We start from the raw sequence: 22,125 nt of genomic DNA, 5'->3' as shown, positions 1-22,125 counted from the left end.
TGGGCTGATCTCATAGCAGAAGAGTGTGCAAGGTGACTTACTCGCAGCAATGCCCTGAGTGATGATCTCAGCTCTTTCTGAGCTGGAAGAACAAACTGGAGCGTCGCCAGGGGTTCAGGAGGGCTCAAGCTGGGGGCTGATTTCAAGGCGGGAGCCTCCGGGCACACTCACCTTGCACACAAACCTGCTAGAGTGGTAGCAGGTCTTAGGCCTGCTTGGAGTTCTGGGATCAGCCTGAAAAGGATTTTAAGATGCGGTCTCTGTGACTTGGTTAACTTGTGCTGAAGCCCAGCACTAGTACTTGTGCAGTTCCTGGTCTGCTTTCTCTAGTCCTGTGGGCTTGAGTCCTATGACCTTGGCAGGCTGCGGTCTGAGGTTTCCAGATTAATAGGGAGCTCTGAATGGAAGACGATGAAGGGGATCCTGATACTTCTCCCCTTCCCCAAAGCACTCCTCTCATTGGTATCCAGTGCTCTTTACTAGGATCCACAGGGTCACAAGCAGGGTAAAGGGTCATTGTGTCAGGAGGACTCAATGTCTGTCATTTAGTAGAAAGAAATACCGTGTCTGGTGCATGTCCTAGGATATCATGACTTCTGACAGTTTAGTATGAAACCAATGGGGAAAGCCACAATTTTTCGACCTTGTTAAAGAAAGTCACAGTAGTTGGAAACAGGCTTCTAATGACTCTGAATAAAAGAAGACCTTCTGTGATAACTTCTGGGTCAAAGCTGGGAAAGCAATATGAAAAACCAACAGTGTCGCTAGCAGTCTTTCCTCCCCCCACCCGAGTGAAAACCCTACTTCTTTGTGGCCTTTTTGTGCTAGAGGAGAGAAGATTGCATGAGAGAAGACTGGCAGATTGACTTTGGTATGAAAGTATCTCCAAAGCAGCATGCTCAGTGCACACACAAGTATATTTGGGGTAGTTGTTTTAAAGCAGTCCATGAATTCTTTGCCCAGGGACAGCTTCTAGGACATAGACATGAGACTCTGGCTCAGATCTGCTTGTCCAGCTCACCCCAAGCACAATGGCATTTTTAATTGAAGAAATCTCTTGAGCATAATTATAGCAACCAATACTAACTTCTGCCTGCCTGCTGTCAATTCACAAGTCCTTATCTGTGTGTGCATGCATGCATATGCCTGGCACAGCTTCCCAGTGCTGCTCTCCAGCTGGCTTTGAGCAGGAACAATCATGTTATCTCCAAGCATGCCTCGATGAGTCTGTTTGGGATTATGACCCGTGTTCTGCACTCTTAGCCATTCTTCACACTTTGCTGTGACTTTGTCAATACACTTTTAATCCCTATTTTTTTTTTTTAAATGAGAACATTAACATTTTTTTCCAAAAAAACCTTAAAGTATTAGACCAGAAGATAGAGCTAGCTGGCGTGTCTTTGTCAGATGGATGTGAATTCTTTCCGCAAACTATGCCTATTTATAGCTTGGAATTGAAAATGTCAGCCACGAGAAGCCGTGGAACCAGATTGTCAGCAGCAATTAGGCATAAAAACCAAACCAACAGACAATCTGAAGCAAAGCAGACAATGACAAAAAGAAAGGACAGCACATTACTGCCTGGGGCACTTGGAAATCTGCACCCGGAGGCTCTAGTGAGACAGACCCACAAAGAACAGACTGATTGACTGCCTGGCATCAGGGGAGAGCTGCTGGATATGGGCTCCCTTCAAAACACAAATCAAGGAAGGTAGGCAGCCAATTATCTTGCCTCGTTCTCTCTCGTTTTTCTTTCTCTTACATATATGCAGAGAATGTGCGGTATTCCTTATAGCACATACTGTTTGCCATTGGAAATTAAGCTAAACATAACCCAAGAGATTAATTTTGGTTTCTTTGTATTTAAGGTGGTGGGATGTGATGAGTCTAGGAAGAATCAGAGGCTCATGCCTGGATGGAGACCTGAGGAGTGTGCTACAGTACTTCTCTGCCAAGAAATGATTTGGTAACAAACTGTGATGACCTGGTAGTTGTCTATTCTGTCTTGTTTGGTTCAGCTCAGGCTGGTGCTGGGCCTAAATAAAGGCAACCGGAGTGAAAGTTCTTTGCCTCTTATTGGACTTGCAGTGTTCGGGGTGCAAGGCACGAAACGTATAGGTTTTTTTCTCTGTGCAAACCCATTGATGCTTGAGATCGGGACTTGGGCCTCTCGGTGAAGTCTGGTTTTCTTTAGAAGCTCAGACTGGAGCTGGCTAAATGCTTCTTTCCCAGCTAATGGAAGTAGAGAGATTTGGCCTGGCTAGGTACTTTACTGGCATCTCATGAGATGTTGTTAGGGATCCGTAGTGCTCCAGAGACCTTTATCTGAAATCTCAACCTACTAATTCCAACAACCCTGTCCTGTGCAAAGTTGTGAATATTGGCATGTGATAAGACAGGGCCACGTCCCCCCTAAGAGCATGGGGCAGGCAGTGATTGGGGCCGGGGCCGGGAAAAGATGCTCAGCTGGTAAGGGGGGGCATTTACTCAGGGAGGGGAGCAAAGGGGTGCAGGATGCGGGCGCGGCAGTGCTGGGAGCAGGGGCTATGCCCTGATGCCTCCTTCCTGTGCCAGCTGGGCAAAGGCAGGAAAGCAGAGCCCCCAGACCTCCCACTGCTGGGGCAGAGGCAGGAACAGCTGGTGGAGCTGTGGGAGAAGCCCCCATGGTTGCTCTGCCCAGCTCCGTCCCCTCCAGCCCAGCCTCCCAGCACTTAAAAAATAAATAAAAGCCCCTCACTCACCAGCTCTGGAAGCAGTGATTGGGGTCTCTGGGTGCTCATGGCAGACCCCCCACTGTACAGTGTGGGGCAGTGGGGATCACCCCCCATGCTTGGCACCCACGTGGCAGCTGGCCCATGGTGCAGGTGCAGCGCGGCTCAGCAGGGCGCCATGCACCGGCTGCAGGAGCGGTGACTGGGGCCTCTGGGCACTCGTGGCAGAGTGCCCCATGCAGTGCGGGGCAGCGGGGAGCAGCAGGGATCCCCCCCCCCCCGCCTGGCACCCGCCCCGCAGCTGTTGCATCGAGCGGGTGCAGCACAGCTCGGCAGAGCCTGGCAGCGCTCAGCCCCAGCGACCCCAGCTCCCAGGCAGCACGCGGCACCCTGCTGAGATGTGCTGCATCCGTGCCACGGGGTTACCTGCCACACAGGTGCCAAGCAGGTGGGGGGCGGTGATTCCTACACTGTGCAGGGGAGGCTCTGCCATGAGGCCTAATCGCCGCTCCTGCTACCAGTGAGTATGGGGCTTTTTTTTTTTTAGTGCTGGGACTAGGCTGGGGCTGGGCAGGGCATGGGGACTTCTCCCATGGCTCCCTCGCCTGGCGAGAGGCAGGTACAGCCAGAGCAGCCACAGGAGAACCGTCTGTCTCGCCCCTTCCCTCTGTCTCCGTCTCTCCCTTGCCTCTATCTCTGTCTATGTCTCCTCCGCTGTCCAGAGGCAAAACCTGCCAGTGGCATCCATAGTTGACACCACTGCCCTCCCAGCATGGGGGAAGCTCACGCCTGAAGCCCTGATGCCACTGGCATCAGGTGTGGACCCAGGCAGGAGCTGTTGCTGCACCAGGTAGGCAGTGGCGTCGGTTGTGACTGCTGGCAGATTCTGCATCCGGGCTCCTGAACCTACCCGCAGCATCCACAACCGATGCCGCTGCCCACCTGCTGTGCTAGAAGCCCTGCCCAGGTCCGCAGCCTAATGCTGCTGGGTGGAAGCAGGCCCACTCACCGTCCCAGCACCACGCAGTGGCTGGAGCCACCAGCCACCCGTGGGCCAGATTAGTTGGCGGCCATCTACCCGTGGGCTGGATCAAATCTGTTGGCAGCCTGGATCTGGCCCGCAGGCCATATTTTACCCACTCCTGCTTTTGGGGATGGAGTGCAGGCAAATATTGAAGTACTCTGACATTAATCTAACCTCCCTGTGGGTAGGTAAGCAGCACTTATACAGAGTTAGCTGTGTCAGTAGCATTTTGGGGCACTTGCACAGATTTTGGCAGCTGCACCCTTTTACACAACTGTCCTTGTCCTTCTGCATATGCACATACTACTTACGATCTGCGTAATACAGAAAATACTTGGCCACCTTGGAAACAGGCTTGGAGAGCCTCATCAGGATGATGTTGTATATGTATTACAAAACATCATCAATCACTAACTTTAACATTGCTTTCAATTTCCATTTGGAGGTTAGAATTCAAAACCAGCATTATGCCATGACCAGTAATTGACATAAAGGGTAATTTATTAGAGCAATCTATGGTAAATTTTCAGGGACTTAAATTAATTTTCAGCTGGATTAATCTATAGAAAATGGATGCAGAAATGCAGTAGGGTTTCCATAAATAAGTTTCTATTGACACAATACTGCCTATGAGAGCTAGTGGTTGCATCTCGGTTTTGACATTGTTTTCTCCCACTCGGGACATGCTAAGTTTTTCCAGGTCTCAGGAAAGTCTGGGAGTTTGGGAGGCTGAGACTGTCTGTCTGTCTTTATGCAACAGGCTCTATTTTTACTACTAGCTTGGCAAGCTCCAAAAGGAGAAGAAATAGTTTTGTAGCCATTCTTTCAAGTTGACAGCAACTTGATTTTCCTTCTGCCCGTGAATACCATTTTATATTAAACTTCATGTCAGCACTAGGCGACTCAGGCGTATTTCAACAGAACTTCATTAATCCAAGTTTAACCTTCATAACCTCTCCTATCGTATAACATAAAATCACCAAACCCATAAAGTATGTAAGACATTTGGCCCTGAAAATGCAATCAACCTGTCCCAGGGGATTATGTAAGGAAGCTTAGAGAGAGAGAGAAAAGGTAGGATCCTTGGCTATACAAGTGTAAATCCAGAGCAACCCCTTTGAAGATAATTGTCTTTTGCAGTGTCACTATGCCCCCAGCAGATGCTCCATCCACATCACTGCTTCTGTTATACCGTCTGCATGGAGCCCCTCCCAGGCTGCTCCAAATAATTCCCAGAGAGGAAGCAGGGTATGACCTCCCACAAAATGGTCCACCTTCAACCCTCCATATCCATGGCAATTAGGGTCCATGTCTGCCATATTGGATTCAATCTTCCAGCATTGTCTCCCTGCTCTCTGAAGCTTTCCTAAGACTTCCTGGGCCATAGTACTATATAGCAGTCCTCTCCCACCAAGGAGGCACTGCATTGGAAATGTAACACAGTTTAGGCCACTGTTACAGTCTCAGAGGAATGTTTTTGGGATGGGAGGGAGAGGGGACTGGACAGTATGATCCTGGCCCATTCTCTCCCAACCAGCTTCTGCAATCTGTTCTTCCTTTGTAATCTTCCACAAAGACCCTTGCTATCTCCCAGAGAGACTTCTGCAAGGCTCCAGCCAGGGGGAAGAGTACCAGAGGGAGAGAGAGGGCACATCTACACATGCCAAAGGAGAGAGGGTGCATCTACATGTGCAATTAATGTATCTGAATTTTCTGTGCAGATAATTCAGGGTCATTAAAGTGCTCCCAGGCGCACATGTACACATGCACCCATGTCGAAAGCAAACTGAGCCTGACGGGAGCAGCCCTGTCCTGCTCTGCCCATCTGAAGCAGCCAGGGGGAGCTCCAGGCTCCCCAGGTGCCAGGCCTGGGCTGACAGGGGGTACAGGGGAGGGTGGAAGGAGCTATCCCCAGCTCTGGGGACAGGTCCCAGCCATGCACAGCTCAGAATTGCAGCCTGGTTCAGCAGTGCTCCATAGCCAAGCGGCAGCAATGTCCTGATTCTCTCCTTGTTTTGCTTGCAGGGGGTTGAGGAGGCCAGGATGAACTTTCTGGATCAGTCTGTCATCAAGAAAAGTAAGGAGGTACTGCCTGCTCAGCAGCATTGGGCCTTGCTGTGGTGTCTGGGGCCAGTTCTCAGCGAGCACCATCCTCTGTGCCCTGGGGTTGCTCTGCCTGCCATGGCACTTGGCCAGGAGAAGAGTTGAGATGAGCTGGGATCCCCCAGCCCATGCTCTGGCTCTTGCCCAGTGCCAATGGGAGGTGGAAGCTCAGCAGTGCCAGGACCAGGAGGACCTGCTTCTCCTTCCATGCAGAGGAAGATGGGGCATCTGGGGGTGCTGTGCTGTGGCGTGCCATGGGGTTTAGGCTGAAGTATCCTGGCTCATAGCTGCCTTCCCTCTGGCAGTGCCTTGGGCAGAGCAACCCCAAGATGCAGTGGATGGCACTCATCAAGAGCCAGCCCCAGACACTGGAGCAGGGACCAAGGCTGCTGAGTGGGTGGACGCCTCCTTACTTTTCTTGATAACAAACTGATCAAGCAAATTCATCCCGGCTTTCTCCACTGTCTGCAAGCAAAGTCTGGGGAGAGATCAGGACAGTGCTGCTGCTCAGCCATGGAGCATTGCCCCAAATCAGGCTGTGATCCCCAGCTCCATGCGGCTGGGAGCTGCCCCCAGAGCTAAAGGCAGCTCCCACCCCCTGTCAGCATCTACATGTGCACTTCGATGCATTAGTTTTTTTCCTAGTACCTGTAGGTATTGGTACTAGCAAATGGCACGTTAGACTGATCCAATGTGCAGCAAATGCCATCTGTAGATGGTGATGTTTTACCATGCATTAGATTAGGCTAATGTGCAGTAAAGTGTCTCATGTAGACACACTCAGAGAAGAATGATCCCAGCCCATGGGATAGCGTGTGCGAAATTCTAATTACATGAGGCTGCACGACAGAGGGGAACATGCATGGGTCCCCTTGCACTCCCTCCCTCTCCCTCTGTCACTTGCGCGCACGCACACACACACACACACACTTTATGTACATTAATGCTACAATGCTAATGTACACTTTATGTACATTAATGCTACACACACACACACACACACACACACACACTTTATGTACATTATGTAGCATTTCTGTCTACAAATGATTGTGAGCATTTTCTGGTCCTATTTGGGCTGTAATCATTAAAAATCCCCAGGTATGTTGTGCTATAAATACATATGTAAATGCTAGTATTTTTGTCAACTTCCAGCTTGCATTATGTTGTCTTGCTTATGCCACAACCCTCTGCAATTCTATCCAGAGACAGTATGCTTCATTTCAAGGTTGAGGGATGTGACCCATGTGTAAAGAATGTGTTTATCAGTTGTACATTTTTTGGCTGTAAATACGCACAAAATTGACAGAATTGTTATCCAAACCACCGCTCTCTCTCTGTGACTGCCATATAGCTTTGCTGCCCACGTTTTTCTTAATGCAGTCATAGTCAGTTGTGCTCACTTAAAGGAAAATGTCTGTCTCTTCGAAGCTGGGCTCCGCTGTTCCTGCTGGGCAGAATCCAGGACAATAGTGCAGAAGAGACTTGATGTGTACAAAGATACAGGGCTGATTCTGCTGGCTTTCATTCTGGAAATACTTCCCAGGCAGCAGAGCAAAGAGCAGCTGTGAAACACAAGAGTGACCTTCTTCTCCTACTTGGGCTGGCTGCAATGATTTTTATTCGTGAGCTTCCACATGGAGAAGATTAGAGCCTTTCTCTGCCTGACATAAGGGAACAGTTGGTACCAAAAGAGCAGGAGATGGGACAACATGAGTTTTTAGAGCATCAAAGATTAACAGGCTCAATGTGAACTGTTGGCACTGCAGCAATTCGCCTTTTGTAAGCTAACCACCTGCCCCCTACTTATTCCTTCATCAGCAACACTTAGTGAAAGATAATTAGCTGTGCAGTGCACACAGAACAGCATGGTTACCTCCATTTCCTTCTGTCAGCAAGGGGCAGAGAAGATGGTCAGGCCATATCTGATTCCCAATCTCAGTCATTCTATTATCAAATATCTGGCTAGATTCTTTTTAATGAGAAGTCTGACCCTCTCCATCCATATACAGAAATGATTAAGAGATTGGCCTTAAAAAAACTCAGTGTGCGAAGAAATAGGTTCATAGATATAGTAATAGTTACAAAAAAGACTGATCATACAGTATCCAGACCCCCAAAAATGTCCCACAAAGCTCCTTTTAATTTAAAGTTACCCGCAGACAACATGACATATCTGTAGGGTAAATTGTCCACTGCCTCAGCATGAAGATCACATTGGTTGAAAATATTTTGCTGTAATTACCACAAAGTTAGGATGACCTATAAAGTCACAAGTTTTAGCCTCTCAGCCTCATGGGTTAATGTGGCTAGGACCTTTCCAACCATTTTGCAATGCAAACTGTCTATTGTGGAATTCATCTGAAGCGTGCATGTCCACATTTACTCTTGTTATCACAGAAAGTTACTTAGGTAGCTGCTACATCAGAAATTTTCTCACTCATCTCAAATGATCCAAAAATATCAGTTAAAACATGAGAGTGAAGATTAAAATAAAGGGATGAAAGTTTCCTACTATCCAAGCTCACCCAGGTATGGATGGGAAAATGGCTTTGAAGCAAAGACCAAACACGTGGACCTTGAATAAGAGGGAATGACAGACTCGATTAAAATGCCATTTATTTATGGGCACTATTTTGTGATAAAAGGAATATCAGAGGTGCAGGATATCATCCAGGGCCAAAAGTATGAACTGTTTCACAAAAGCTGCAAAGACTGTATACTAGGAATCTGCAAACTAAAGGAACGCTCGTGCCATAATATGTGACCTTCACTTTAGGCAGCCAAAATCCTGACTGGGTGTGCAGGCTAAACAGACTATGGACACAGTTTTGTGTATACATACAAACTATATGAATTGCTTCCGAACTGCTGCTCTTTGTAAAAGAAAAATTATGAGCCTTTGTTCTTTGTCTAACGGTCACCAAGCAAATCCCCCTCAATTCTGTTGTCTCATGGGAATTATTTTATTGGTAGGATATTTTCAACATTTATTGAGGAAAGCACTAGATCCTTAAAATAGATTTAGGTGGGATTTAGGCCTAACTGTCTCTGTAGGCACCTCTCAGGAGATGCCTTACAAGCAAGGCAGCTGTGTCTAAACTTGAGATCCTTATAATTACAGTCCAGTGGCCTAAGTTTGTCTATAAGCACTGAAGTTTTTGACACTAAAATTCCCTAAGCACATACTAAGTCTACTCCTACTTTGAAGCATCTCAGTCTTGGCAGGGCTGAGCAGCTCTGTGTCTATCTCACCCCTTGGCCCCCCAAAACAGTGCTCCCGTACCTATCTTGCACGTGGAGCTGTCTCCAGGGGGCTTTCTCTGAACACAGAGATGGTTTGCAACTGCTGTCTTTTATCTAGTTCAAGCACCTACCTTGAATGCCTTTAAGAGACATTTGGATGTCTATCTTGCTGGGATCCTATGATCCCAGCTGAATTCCTGCCCCTGAGGCAGGGGGCTGGACTCGATGATCTTCCAAAGTCTCTTCCAGCCCTGATGTCTATGAAATTTATGAAATCTAACTCAGTGCAAGGTCTAATAAAGGACTTAGTAACTGAAAGTTAGGCCTGTAGAGTAGAAACTGCCACATTGTATAAAGTGCCTAAGAATTAAATATCCATAGTCATCAAATAAAATATAGAAACAGGCCTAGCAGCAGGGACCAGAAGTCAGGGCCCCTTCCTTCAAGGTGAGTGCCTATACTGCTGGGCTACAGAGTCCTGCGCTCTCTTCTTTGGTCTCTTTGAATCCTGGATGCTTCTCTGCACAGTGATACAGCTTCAGGAGGAGGGTGGAAGGTGGCTCCAACCGCCCAGTGTTTAACCTGGCTGCTAGAGCACTCCCCTGGGGCAGGGGCTTGAACTCCACCTGGGTCAGAAAGGAATTGGACCTGGGGCTTCCACTTTTTGGAAGAGTGCTCTAACCACTAGGCAGTTATACAAAGCTGGAGATTGACACCAACCCCGATGTAGGTACTCTATGGATCTCCCCATCCCACACGTTTTTAGGTAGGCTCTGGGAATGCCTGGTGGATTGGGCCACTCAGGGAGCTTACGTAGAGGACCTAACAGAGCTTAAGCTTAAGCAGAGGACCGTTTGGCTTGTCCTAGGCTTAGCCATGGGCTACGTGCCAAGCTCTTCAGCTTCTTCAAGACCAGGTCAGTTCTGAGCATGCACCGAGGCTCCTGGTTAAATCTAATCCGCTCTATTCAGCACTGGCAGGGTGTCCCCTGGAGTCCTGTGTCCAGTTTTGGGCCTCATATTTTAAGAAGGACTTGGACAGTTTGCATAGTGTTAGCTCAGGCAAACAAAAATGATCAGGGGCCTTGGAGACCAGACTTATGAGAAAAGGCTGAAAGAGCGAGGGTTATTTAGTCTAGAGAAGAGAAGGCTGAGAGGGGATTTGATAACAGTCTTCAAATACCAGGAGGTTGATGACAGAGAGGATGGAGATGGCCCCTTTCCGCTCTATAATCAGCCTCCTGGTATTTGTGACTTCAGGGGAAAAGGTTGTTTAAGAACTGGACGGTGGGTGCACTCATATCCGCTGAAATACTGTCAAGAATGTATTGCTATCACTGATCTGCCAACAGTATCAGGATTTGGAAAGAGGTTTCCAAAACTGCTAGGATACTTAATGCCCATTAAAAAAGAATAAGACTCAAGTGTCCAAATGTCAAAAAATCCCTATCTTAGTCTGTTACAGTAAAGCAGTACTAAATCTTAAAATACACTTATTGATGATGCTATGTGCAACCAAGTAAGATCTCTAAGAGTATTCCTTAGGGTTGTGCTAAATAAATGTAGTGCCGATTTAAACAACAACAGTAATGGTCTGAATGCTATACTCCCTGTTTTGAACTTTGATCTCATACAAACTTCATCCCCCCGACTTGTGTTTTGTTTCTCCACCCCCTCTCCACTGCAGCTTTCTGTTTTACAGACATGTATCTATGCCATTTATTGTAATCAACTTGTCAGTGACCATCTTTCCTGTTGCCTAACTATGTCAAAAGAAAGGTTTTCTTCCAGGCAAGTACTTGCATTAGTTCAGTTATATCTTTTCTAGGATGTCCACAGACCCTTAAAGCATCACCAGTGACCTCCCCTCCTGTTACCGTTTTGGTACAAAAGATAAATCCTTGTGTGATGGAGCTGTGTAGATTTTTTCAGCAGTGCCTCTGTGTTAGTCAAAGAAGATATCCAAGGCAAGAATCCATGAGGTAAATCTTTCATTGGTTTCATCATTCTTTACCCACTTGACACATCCTCTGGTGCTCTTTCAAATGATGGTAATATACTGCTCAGTAAGCGGTGTCTACATGTGCAGCCATTAAAGGACAGTAACGCTGTGTGTGGACTGACTTGGGACTAAAGTTGGTCCCAAGTCAGTCCACACACACAGTGTTACTGCTCAGTAAGCCATCTACACACGTGCAACTGTATATTTCACAGTAACTAATCTGGCATAAATGTGATACCCCGAAAGATTGCTAGCATAAGTCACCATAGTTACTGCGCAGTACGGGTATGCACATGTAGATGTATTACCCAGTAATTTTTGCACAGTAACCTAAATTACTGAGCAGTAAACGTGCACGTGTAGATGCGCCCTGTATGTTTGGCTCCATAGAACCTCACAATCAAGTATGTGGGTAGGATTTGTTTTAGGGAAGCATTATTTTTAGTCTAGGATCCACTTTGACCATTGGGTATCTTTAAGTCTGAGAAGAAGGCATGTTTCTCAGGGTCATTGAGGTAAAGGCACTTATTGAAGCGGACTATTTCACTGGGGCAGGGTTCTCCTGGCAGGTCTGTTTTGTTCATTATAACAGTCCACATTCCAGTTTGGCAGAACGCCCACCTATCTCTACTTCTTTGATCCTGGGCAGGTTTCACCCCCTTTATCCTCTCTAGGCCCAAGGAAGAGAGTAGACACAAAAAGATGAAAGTGCTTTGTAGCACTTTAACACCTCAGCAACACCAGTGTATAAATGCAGCTGAAAATGTTGCTAAAGAAACTATCCTATTCAGCTCATACCTTTTCAGTTTGATCACCTTACAAGTTTATTTGCTTACAAAACCTAGTAACTAACTCACAAATACAGGAAAATGTAAAGATTTTTGGTCTTTTTGGATAGGGACAGATATTCAAAAAGCCTGAATTGATTCAATCTTTGCAGGCTAAACCAGTTTGTATCCCCACAGATATCCCAGAAATGCAGGCATATGCCTGCAGTGGCTCAGGCTAGAAGCCGGGGGCGCTAGAGTAGCCCTCCCTTCCCTTCTATAGTGCTGAGCTAAGGGGGGGCTTGGCCAGGCTCTGATTAGGGAGGGTTCCCCCACTCCCAGCCAGCCCAGCAGGGAAATGATAACACAGTGTCTATCACCCCTAACTCAATGTTTATCACCCCATTAAGAAAACAGGGACATTACCAGCTACCTCTTGATTCTGCTTTTGTCCCATCTGCCACAGCACAAACCGTAGCCAGGATGTGGTCTGCTAGCTAATGCTGAGAGGTGTCTGTGTAAGGCAGAGGAGAGGGGGCAATTCCTGCTTAGCAGGGAGTGGGAAGGGCATGGGGGGAGCAGGGGCAAGCCAGGCAGATGGCTGCAATCTCTGCTGGAGCCGCAGCCAGGGAGCAGAGGGGAGGCGTCCCACCTGTTGTGGAGCAGGGAACCCCGCCCAGCCCAGAGAGCATGCCAGGAAGATGGGGGAGTCCAATTTAACTTAAACCAGCAATGGGTCTGGGACAGACATTGCATAAACTGGTTTGATCCAAATTGGTGAAGTCTGATACTACACTCAACCAGGTTTATCTCCAACCGGTTTCAGCCATTTTCAAACTGGTTTGTGCGCACTGAACATCTGGTTTCTTACACGTTTAAACCAGTGTCTGATCACTTAAACCAGTTTATGTTTAATGTCTGTTCCTCACCTTTGAGATAGACATACAACTCGCAGGACTTTTGCTTATGTCATTTGCATTTCAGCATTGTTGAAGTGCTAGCTTGGGGTTTTTCCTGAGCCATCACGTTCCTTTGAAAACCACTCTTTTAGGTGGACTTTATGGATGAAGTTTTCAAACACATTCAGCACCGTCCTATGTGTAAGAGTTAAACTGACACCTCAATAACTCCAGAGTTACAACTACATTAAGCACTTTCAAACACTGTTCTCTCAATACCCAACTGCTTAAATACATCTAGAGCTATTGATGGGTCCATGTGAATAGGATGTTCTTGCCCTGATTGACTTATATTAATCACTGTTCCTAAAACAGGTATTGGAATAAGCACCATAATTGCTTAAGATAAGAGAACATCATTATTTGAGAGGAAATGCTATACTGAAACAACTAAATTGGTAACTTCCTCACACAGGCACCAGGAATGAGAGTGAAGAAAAGAAGAAATAGCATTTAGAAATTAGTACTAAATATATTATATTCAATTCAGCATTTGTTTGATCTAAAGCCCATAGAAATTACAAGAAAACTTTGCATTGAGTTTGGTGAGCTTTAGGTCAGTCCTTGCTCCCAAACTGGTCTGATGTTGATGACTTTATACGTTTCACTGGATAACACTCTTCTAATATGACTAGTTACAGACTGGTTCATTATGGGACAGATCTGCACCGGAAGTAAATATGCATAGATCTTTTGACTCAGTGGGATTTAGCATGTATGTAAGTCTGCCCCTTTAAAAAAAGAATGCATACAGCAGGCCCAGTCCAGTCACCACTGGCTAGGTGCGGTTATAATTTAGAAAGAACAGACATTACAAGAAGTGTTTGATCTCAGATTAAAATAGACAGTCTTCCCACAGGCAAAACTCCCACTGCAGTTAATGGGAGTTTTCCCTTCTCAAAACTGTGGATTGGGCTCCAAATGTCCAAATGGATAAATGTGTCATGGGGCAATATCTGATCTGTCCTTCACCACTTCTAACCAGGGAATTAAGCAAGAGAACCTGGGAATTCTGTATCATTAATTCAGATGCGCAGTGATAAGAAAGAGATCAGAATTCAATCTTGATTTCCACGAAATGCATTTTGTGTATCTGAACTAAAACATTACCAGGATAAAGTGTCTATATAAATTTACAGTAAATGGAAGGATATGATTCCCCTAATTTTGACTACCTCCTTAGGTACTGTATTGAATACTATTCCTGGTTCTTGAAAAATGCCACTTTTATCTGTGCAAGGGTCAAAAGAATGGCTTACTCAAACAGTAAGTAAACTTTCCAGTTATATTTTCTGTAATCTATTGAACATGTGTGACAAATGTTTAAAAACAGAATAGGCCAGATTGTCATCTCGTGTAAATCAGTGTAGCTCCATTGACCACACAGAGTTGTGTCCAATGACAGTAGCTGAAATCAATCCCAATAAAACGTACAGGTGATTTAAAGATGATTTAAACAATGTAAAGATCATTAACAAGATGCTTTAATCTCTAGAGCATAATTAGGAGTTTTTTGCCAATAGCTATCTCACCTGATGTGGTTCTTTTAAGAAATAAAAAAGCTCTAATTAAACTTAAGAGATACTTTTAAAATTTTGCATGTGAAGTATATTCTGAGTGTACTTTTCCTTTGTTCTTCCAGCGTTAAAGCAAAAATGCCTTGCAAACATCTGTAAATCTATCTAAAGCACTGAGGAAATGTACTGCAAATAAGAAGAGCTTTAGGAGACTTTCTCCATTTCCCAATATAAAACAAAGCCAGTGACGATGGGTTATTTACAAATATTTGCATCAAGATAAGATGTTAATCTGATGCTCTCTAGTGATTATTTCCCTCCAAGGCATTGTATAAATGATGTATATAAACAAGTGAAATTTTAGCAATGAATTTAATCGTAATCACATATTTTTAAAGGATTTCCAACTGTACTTCATAAAAGATATTCATAAAGTCCATTAATGCATGCAAACAGGTTTTTGTTAGCTTTGTCTAAAAGATGCATTAAAGAGGTCATAACAACAAATAAATATAAAATAGCCTGAAAGAAAATCTTAAAGACATTTAAGTGGTGAAGTGTGTTTCATGATCTTTAATCTATTGGGATTGTTCCTTGCTCCACCTCAATAGCTCGCTCTTATTCTGTACTGTGCCCTAGTGATGGAGAAAAAGGCACAATCACATCTTTTACACTAGAAGTGTTCATATCTACCGTCCATGAGCTGCATCTAGACCAGCTCATGAAGACTGATGTCATCCCTGTCCTATGCAAGCCACCTCCAGTTCTGCTGTATAATTTCTAGAGAAGTGAATGCCAACTTGAATAGAAGGAATAGTAACTAGGCAAAAATCATGCAATTATTTGTTGTGTTATGTTGTAACACTTCAATGCTTCTGTATATCAGTGTGTCAACAAACTACCAACATTTCAAACCAGGATAAAGTAGTTTCCCCATTACTATGTACAAAATGTTTTAATAAAGAGAAACAGAGCGTCACATTGGGGACTTCTGGCCTGTACAGAAAACTCGAAGATATTACTGATTCTTTTCTTCCAAAACATGCATTTACCATAGTAACAGCATAATGCAAGGGCTAAGTTTTCAGGCATATCGAAGGGCCAGGGGAACTGGCATCAGTTATAACCGCAACTCTTATTACAAATCAGGCCATTGGGAGAAATACGGACTTCGTATGGACCGGTGTAAGCAGACCTGGAATTGTGGGAATGGCATTGCTGTCAGAGCTGGTCTGAGGATGCCTTTTGTCTTTTGCAGAATAGGCTCCATTTAAGTTCACTCCATAAACTCCACAAAAATCTTTTCAAAAACTGAACATACGCATTTTTTTAAAAAACAAACAAACAAAACCTTAGTTTCCAAGAAGATTTGGGCTCTCTGTTTCCATTTCTTGCCCTCTACCTTTTTTCCTCTCTTTTTCTGAAAAATAAGTGGGGGAGGAATAATGGCAGGAAGGGGTCTGAAGAGAAAAGAGAAACAGAAAAGTAGAAACTAAATGTCTAAAGAAGTCTAAATCATGGCTATGATTTATTGTTTTGTTTTGAAATAGAAGCCATTTGCTCATGAAAAATATTCTCAGTAGTCGATCAGCTTTAGTCTGTGCCGTTGATCTGTTTGTTCAATGCAGCTTTTGTACTTGTTAGAAAGTAATGGCTTTTCTTTCTCTCCTGTCAACCTTAGCTCTATGGCTTCAGGAAGGGTTATAGAATTACTGTATGTTTATACGCGATAATTAAAGAGTGTTACATAGTTAGGGGTGTCTTGTGAAATGATCTGATACTGAATAATGATAGAGGTCTTGAGTTACTGCCTGCTCATTACAGTTGTTTAAGACCCGCATTTGGCTTACTCAGGAAGGTTATAAAAATGTATGAGATGGAAAAGCAACTGAATGACAGAGGAAAGGAAAAAAAGCAAGATTCCCTGTCTAAATGAATACACTGATTGAAGTCACAAGAGAACATTTATCCTATTCTATGTGCTCCTGCCAACAACTGAGCTCCCCGGGAAGAAGTCCACGTGTGCTGACGGTGTGCCCAAGCCCAGCAGGTCCCCCGAGCACTCCTCCTTTTCATCATTATTCACCCCTCAAGTTCATGCTGTATTACAAGACTGAGTCTTTCCATTATGCTCCTATAGTGAGCTACCATCACTTACCATGCTATTGAGCTGGCTGGGGACCGAGATGGAAGTGCCAGTGTCCAAGGGGCAGTGCAAACAAAATATTCTTATTTTTATCATTTCTGATGGATTCGACAGAGTTGGGAGCAAACAAATCTAGTGTATCTTAATGGTTTTCCCCAGAAGCTGCTCTCCTTTTCTTTTATCGAGAAAAGTCAGAATTGAACCATCGTGGGCCAGCTGTAATCTTTAGACTCTTAATGCTGCCTTAGTACAGATGTTGACCCATGCCCTTACCATAAGTACCTTGAGGTCTATTCCAGTCCCTCCTTCCTCCTCGCGCTAAACCAGGGACCGCTCCCTCAGCTGGCTCAGACTCCTGGAATAGTCTGGTCAGAAGTGACCCTTGGATCATCTAGTCCAGGGGTGGCCAAACCGCAGCTTTGAAGCCGCATGCGGCTCGCCAGCATAGTACTTGCGGCTGTCTGGAAATTGGCCGAAGTCCCGCTCACTTCTCCCTGAGGTGGCTGCGGGGGGACAGCGCAACTGGGCACTTCCTGCTGCTCCACCTTTCCCCGTGGGGAGCCCACCCTCCTCCCTCCTTCTCTTCCTCCAGGACTGCCCGCTCAGGTGTGGGCTGCTAGGGTGGGGGCTGCCCCCGTGCTGCTTACCTCGGGGTGGGGAAAGGGGGAAGGGGAGGGAAAGAAAGGGTGCGGGGGTGGGTCACCTCCACTTGGGGCCACTCAGCAACCCCCTCCCCCCGGCTGTCTGGCTCTTGAACTTCAGTGGAGGATCAGATGTGGCTCCGCGGGTGAGTGACTCTGGCCACCTGTAACTAGTCCAACCTTTTGCAAAGATACGGGATGTGCTGGTTCTCCACCGTCCCAGACAAATACTTATCCAGCCCCTTCTTGAAAACCTCCAAGGAAGAAGATTCTGCAACGTCCAGAAAAGCTTATTCCATTGTCTGACTATTCTTAGGACATTTCCCCTGAGATTTAATGCAACACAACTTTTCTGCAGTTTAAATCTGCCCGGCCTTCTGTGGGAAGGGAGAACATTTTTTGTCCATCTGCTTTATGACAGTTTATGCATGCATACATTAGCACAGCTGTATTGGAGTTAATGGATCGCCACAAGGATACTTCTTTTGTTTGCTGAATTTCAGCCTAGAAGGTCATCGGCTTCTCTGGTCTCACAGTGAAACATCTGTTTTGATTCTAGATCATTGAGATACGTGGACAGAAGGGATATTTTCCTCCAGCTGCAGCAGAGCTTGGGGTTGAGGTAGGAGGAATTGAATTGAGAACTGAGGTACTGACCTGAGGAATTGAAGTGAGAATTGAGGAATTGAGGTAGGAGGAACTTGCTGATGGTGAGGTGGTGGAATATAGAGAGAGGTTGTAGAAGCTTCATCCCCAAGAGCAGGTTGGACAGACGCTTGGCTGGGATCACTTGGCCGCTGCTCAAGGGAGGATCATACCTGACTGTGACTAGATGACCTTGTACAGTCCCTTCCACCATGACTTTCCTATGATCTCTTACTCTCCTCTTTTGCTCATGACCTAGAATCTGCTAATTCAAGGAGAATCATGATAGCCGGAGAATGCAAACTGACATATTTCAGTGGAGGTGAAGGAACAGTGCTATGAATCTTAGCTCTGGTCGCTTCAATAATGCAGGGTTGGCCACAGTTGTGTGGCTTGGACAGTCTTACTGCTTGATCTATAGAAGTCAGGAATTTGCCTCAGTCCAGTCCACACTGTCTTTCAGAGATTTCATAGACATTAGGGCTGGAAGGGACCTTGTAGATCATCAAGTCGAGCCCCCTGCCCCAGGGTCAGGAAGTCAGCTGGGGAAAAGGATCCCAGCAAGATAAGCATCCAAACACTTCTTGAATGAGTCCAGAGTAGGTGCCTGCACCACTTCTGGAGGCAGTCTATTCCAGGCCTTGGGGACTTGGACAGTAAAGAAGTTTTTCCTTATGTCCAGCCTAAAACGGTCTTGGAGGAGTTTATGACCATTGTTCCTTGTTATCCCTTGGGGTGCTCTGGTGATCGTTCCCCCAGATCCTGATGCACTTGTGTACTTATAGGGAGCCACCAGGTCCCCCCGAGCCTGCACTTTTCCAGGCTGAAGAGTCCCATGGCTCTCAGCCTCTCTTCATAAGGCCTGTTATCTTGCCCTCTGATCATGTGCGTGTCTCTCCTCTGGACTCTCTCAAGCTTCTCCATATCCTTCTTGAATTGCAGAGCCCAGAATTGGATGCAGTACTCCAGCTGTGGCCTCACCAAGTTCAAGTACAGTGTGGAGGATGACATCCTGGGATTTACTTGAGAAGCATCTATGGATGCAAGCCAGAGTTTTGTTTGCTTTCCCAGCTGCAACATTGCATTGGTGGCTCATGTTCATCTTGTGGTCAATTATGACCCCCAAGTCTCTTTCAGCAGTGGTGCTAGCAAGTGTAGCACTGCCTAGCCTATAAGCATGCGGTGGGTTTTTTTTCCCAAGGTGGAGTTCCTTGTATTTTTCGGTATTGAACATCATCAGGTTTATATCTGCTTACTTACTAAGCTTATCCAAGTCAGCCTGAATTGCTAGCCTATCTTCAAGTGTGGACGCTATGCTCCAAAGTTTAGTGTTATCAGTGAACTTGGCCAGTGGGCTTCTGACACCAATGTCCACATCGTTGATAAAGATGTGAAAGAGAACTGGTCCAAGGACAAAGCCTTGGGGGATGCCACTGGTCATGGAGAGCCATAATGATTCACTACCAGTGACCTCTACTCTCTGGGTCTGACCTCAGAGCCAATTCCCCAGCCATCGGACTGTGATGTAGCTCAGACCACAGTTAGCCAATTTTTCCATGAGGAGATCAAGCTCAAAGGCTTTTTTAAAGTTCAGATATATGATAAGTCACTTGGTCATAGAAGGAGATGAGCTTGGATAGGCAAGACCTACCTGCGACAAACCCGTGCTGGCTGTCCCTCAGGATGTTGCCATCAGCCAGCTTATCCAGAAGGGTCTCTTTGATAATTTTTTTTCAGAATCTCACTGGGGACTGAGGTCAAGTTGATTGGTTTGTAATTCCCAGGATCTACTTTCTGCCCTTTCTTGAAGATGGGCATTACAATGGCCTTCTTCCAGTCTTCGGGTACTTCACCTGAGCACCACGAGTATTCAAATCTTTTTGCCAATGGTTGGGCTATGACTTCTGCCAGCTCCTTGAGTACTCTAGGGTGTAATCTGACAGGACCAGCTGACTTGAAGTTGATCCTTTACAAGGGCTACACTGATGCTGGGTATAAATACACCCTCACCCCTGCAGTCCTGCATCATGCTAGGCAGGGTGGTCCCTTTGGGCTGATGAACGACTGATGCGAAGTACCCAGTAAGCAGGTTGACTTTTTCCTGGGTATTGGTTGTCCCATTTGGTTCAACAGGGGTCCAATGTCACCCTTGCTTTTTTTCCTACTCCCCACATATCTGAAAAAGGACTTTTTATTGTCCTTGATATGTCTTTGTCTGTCATGAACCTCATCCTGTGTTAAGTTTTCTTCAGGATGAAGGCCAGGGGCTGGGAAATGTCTAACCTAACTGGACTTCGATCCTTTTTTGCCTTGTATATGTAGAGTAAGACTCTGAATTGGCTCTGGGAGTAAAAAGAGGGTGTGCAGTGGCAAGGTTGCTCTGGATTTCTTGGCTTTCTGAAGACTCAAACTGCCTCCAGCTACCAAACTGAGACCTCTCTTGTCATCAGTCTCAACCCCAGACATACTCATTTACTGACTTCCACAATGAACCAACTTGCACCCTGCTTTCATTAAAATTGTGCATCTGAAACAAACAACTATTTTCCTTTGCTGATGGTGTCTTTGTAGAGCATTTTTATAGCTAAAAGGAGCTCCTTTTAAATTAGGAGAGGGCCTCATCCAAAAGCCGCTGAAGTCAATAGGAACCTTTCCATTGACTTCATTAGCCTTTGGATTACACCCATAGAGAATAGCATGCAGTCCTGTGGGATGCCAGACCTTCAAGTGCTGTATAAGTTTTCACTCATCTTTCATCAGCAAATGCTACCTCTTATTAAGATATTAAGGCCATACTCACATGACCCAGAGATACTGTGAAAGACAAGCAACAGTGAAAGGATTGTCGTTTAATTACAGCAGCACAGTATTAAGTCAAGTTACAGCAGAGAGAATGCACCTGTAGAAAGGCCTCTTAATATAGATCCTTTACATGTCCAAGCCTATATTATTAAGTTGCACTGTAGGCATATTGACCTCCAGAAATCTCATGAAAGGATTAATTAATAAATGTTGAAGTAGGGTTGATAAAGAAATGATCACATGGGTAAGGTACACATCCAAGGGGTATAAATCACTTAGCACTGACCTTGTTGAAATCCATTTGTCCTCCATCCAACTGCTTTTGAATAATATTCTTCAAGGTAAGTTCTTTTCCATATGCGCTTTATTGCAAAAGAATCATAGAACAAGAGAAAACAAGTTAGCATAAAGCTATTTAAGACAGTAGGAAGAGCAGAGTAACAAAAAAAAGGAGGGAACAAAGATTCAAAATGCTGCAGTGGACCAAAATTATAACCCCTGTTGTACGTATCCATTCATGGTGTAATCAGTTATCAAGATGATTTAATGAATGTGATTGGTAGCCTTATGTCAGTGTTCAGTATCGTATGTTGTTGTTAGAGAAAGAGATAATAAACAATAAATACGCATTTGCAAAATGCTAAGTAATTGCTCCTTCGCTAATCTAAACAACTTGCAGTGTCTGATTTAGAAAAGTGAGATCTGGGATATACTGCACCTGGAGACAGAAACGGATTTCATTTACGCTGCTGTATCTCCTTTGTCTGTAGTGGGGATTTAATACTTACTCACAGCAGTGTAAGTAAGATGAGAATCAGACCAAGAAGATCAACATGCAAAATAATTTTTCTGAATATGAAAAGTTTTCGTATGCTAGATCAACATGTTTGTACAAATTACAGTTAAGGTTTGAATAGAAGATGGGCCGGGCTCTTCACAGATGTAACCAAGTTAGCTACATTGATAGCAACAGAGCAGATGATTTGGTCAATACATATAATTTATATAACGTTTCAAAATATCCATATTTAAAAGAGGTATCAGTTATTGGTTAAATGTTCTTTTAAATCATTAAAGAAATTAAAGCTAATTGCAGAGTGAAAATAAAATAGGTGTTAACCTCAATATTTTGTTGTTAACTGTAGTCTCCCCCTTTATTGTAGTTTGTGGACTCGGCTCAGATGCTATCCTAACAAATATGGTTGTTTGATTTAAATAGTAAGAGTGCATATTACAAACTGAGACACATGCAAAGCTCCTTGTTGCAACACAACTCCTCTTTTGTGCACTCACAAAACTAGGGATAATCCCACAACAGAGAAAGAAATCTGATCAGGATACCCCAGTAATTGAGTCATAGCAATGACTGCTATTAACTAATCACTAATGTCTTCTCAGTCTTATTTTATATAAAATAAACATCCTACATAACATTTTACTCGCTCACCAGGCAAGAATTTCTGCCGTGTGACAATTTCCATTCTTTGGATTAAAAGATGATTGTAATTCTGCTGATGACTATATTGATGGTGTTACATAGTGGTAAGTGACTTTGTATTTTTA

At 44.9% G+C, this 22,125-nt stretch overlaps 1 protein-coding gene and 1 long non-coding RNA gene across 2 annotated transcripts in view; both read left to right on the top strand.

The window, feature by feature from the left end:
- Positions 1-14,497, top strand: part of HHLA1 (HHLA1 neighbor of OC90) — a 30,174-nt gene extending 15,677 nt beyond the window's left edge. Inside the window, exons 10-12 of the mRNA XM_090037717.1 lie at positions 10,912-11,065; positions 13,995-14,077; positions 14,454-14,497. Of these exons, the coding sequence (XP_089893843.1) occupies positions 10,912-11,065; positions 13,995-14,077; positions 14,454-14,497 (281 nt within the window). The remainder of the gene's footprint in view (positions 1-10,911; positions 11,066-13,994; positions 14,078-14,453) is intronic.
- On the top strand, positions 1,279-2,061 carry LOC149869641 (uncharacterized). Its single transcript, XR_016441122.1, has 2 exons — positions 1,279-1,711; positions 1,869-2,061. It is a non-coding gene; the product is annotated as an uncharacterized LOC149869641 (long non-coding RNA).
- Positions 14,498-22,125: the final 7,628 nt, after the last annotated feature.

The sequence above is a fragment of the Crocodylus siamensis genome, chromosome 3 (assembly GCF_052110815.1).
Source record: "Crocodylus siamensis isolate JL-2025a chromosome 3, ASM5211081v1, whole genome shotgun sequence".
Taxonomy (NCBI): domain Eukaryota; kingdom Metazoa; phylum Chordata; order Crocodylia; family Crocodylidae; genus Crocodylus; species Crocodylus siamensis.
Note: the sequence above shows the minus strand (reverse complement) of the source record. Positions and strands in the feature narration are given on the sequence as shown.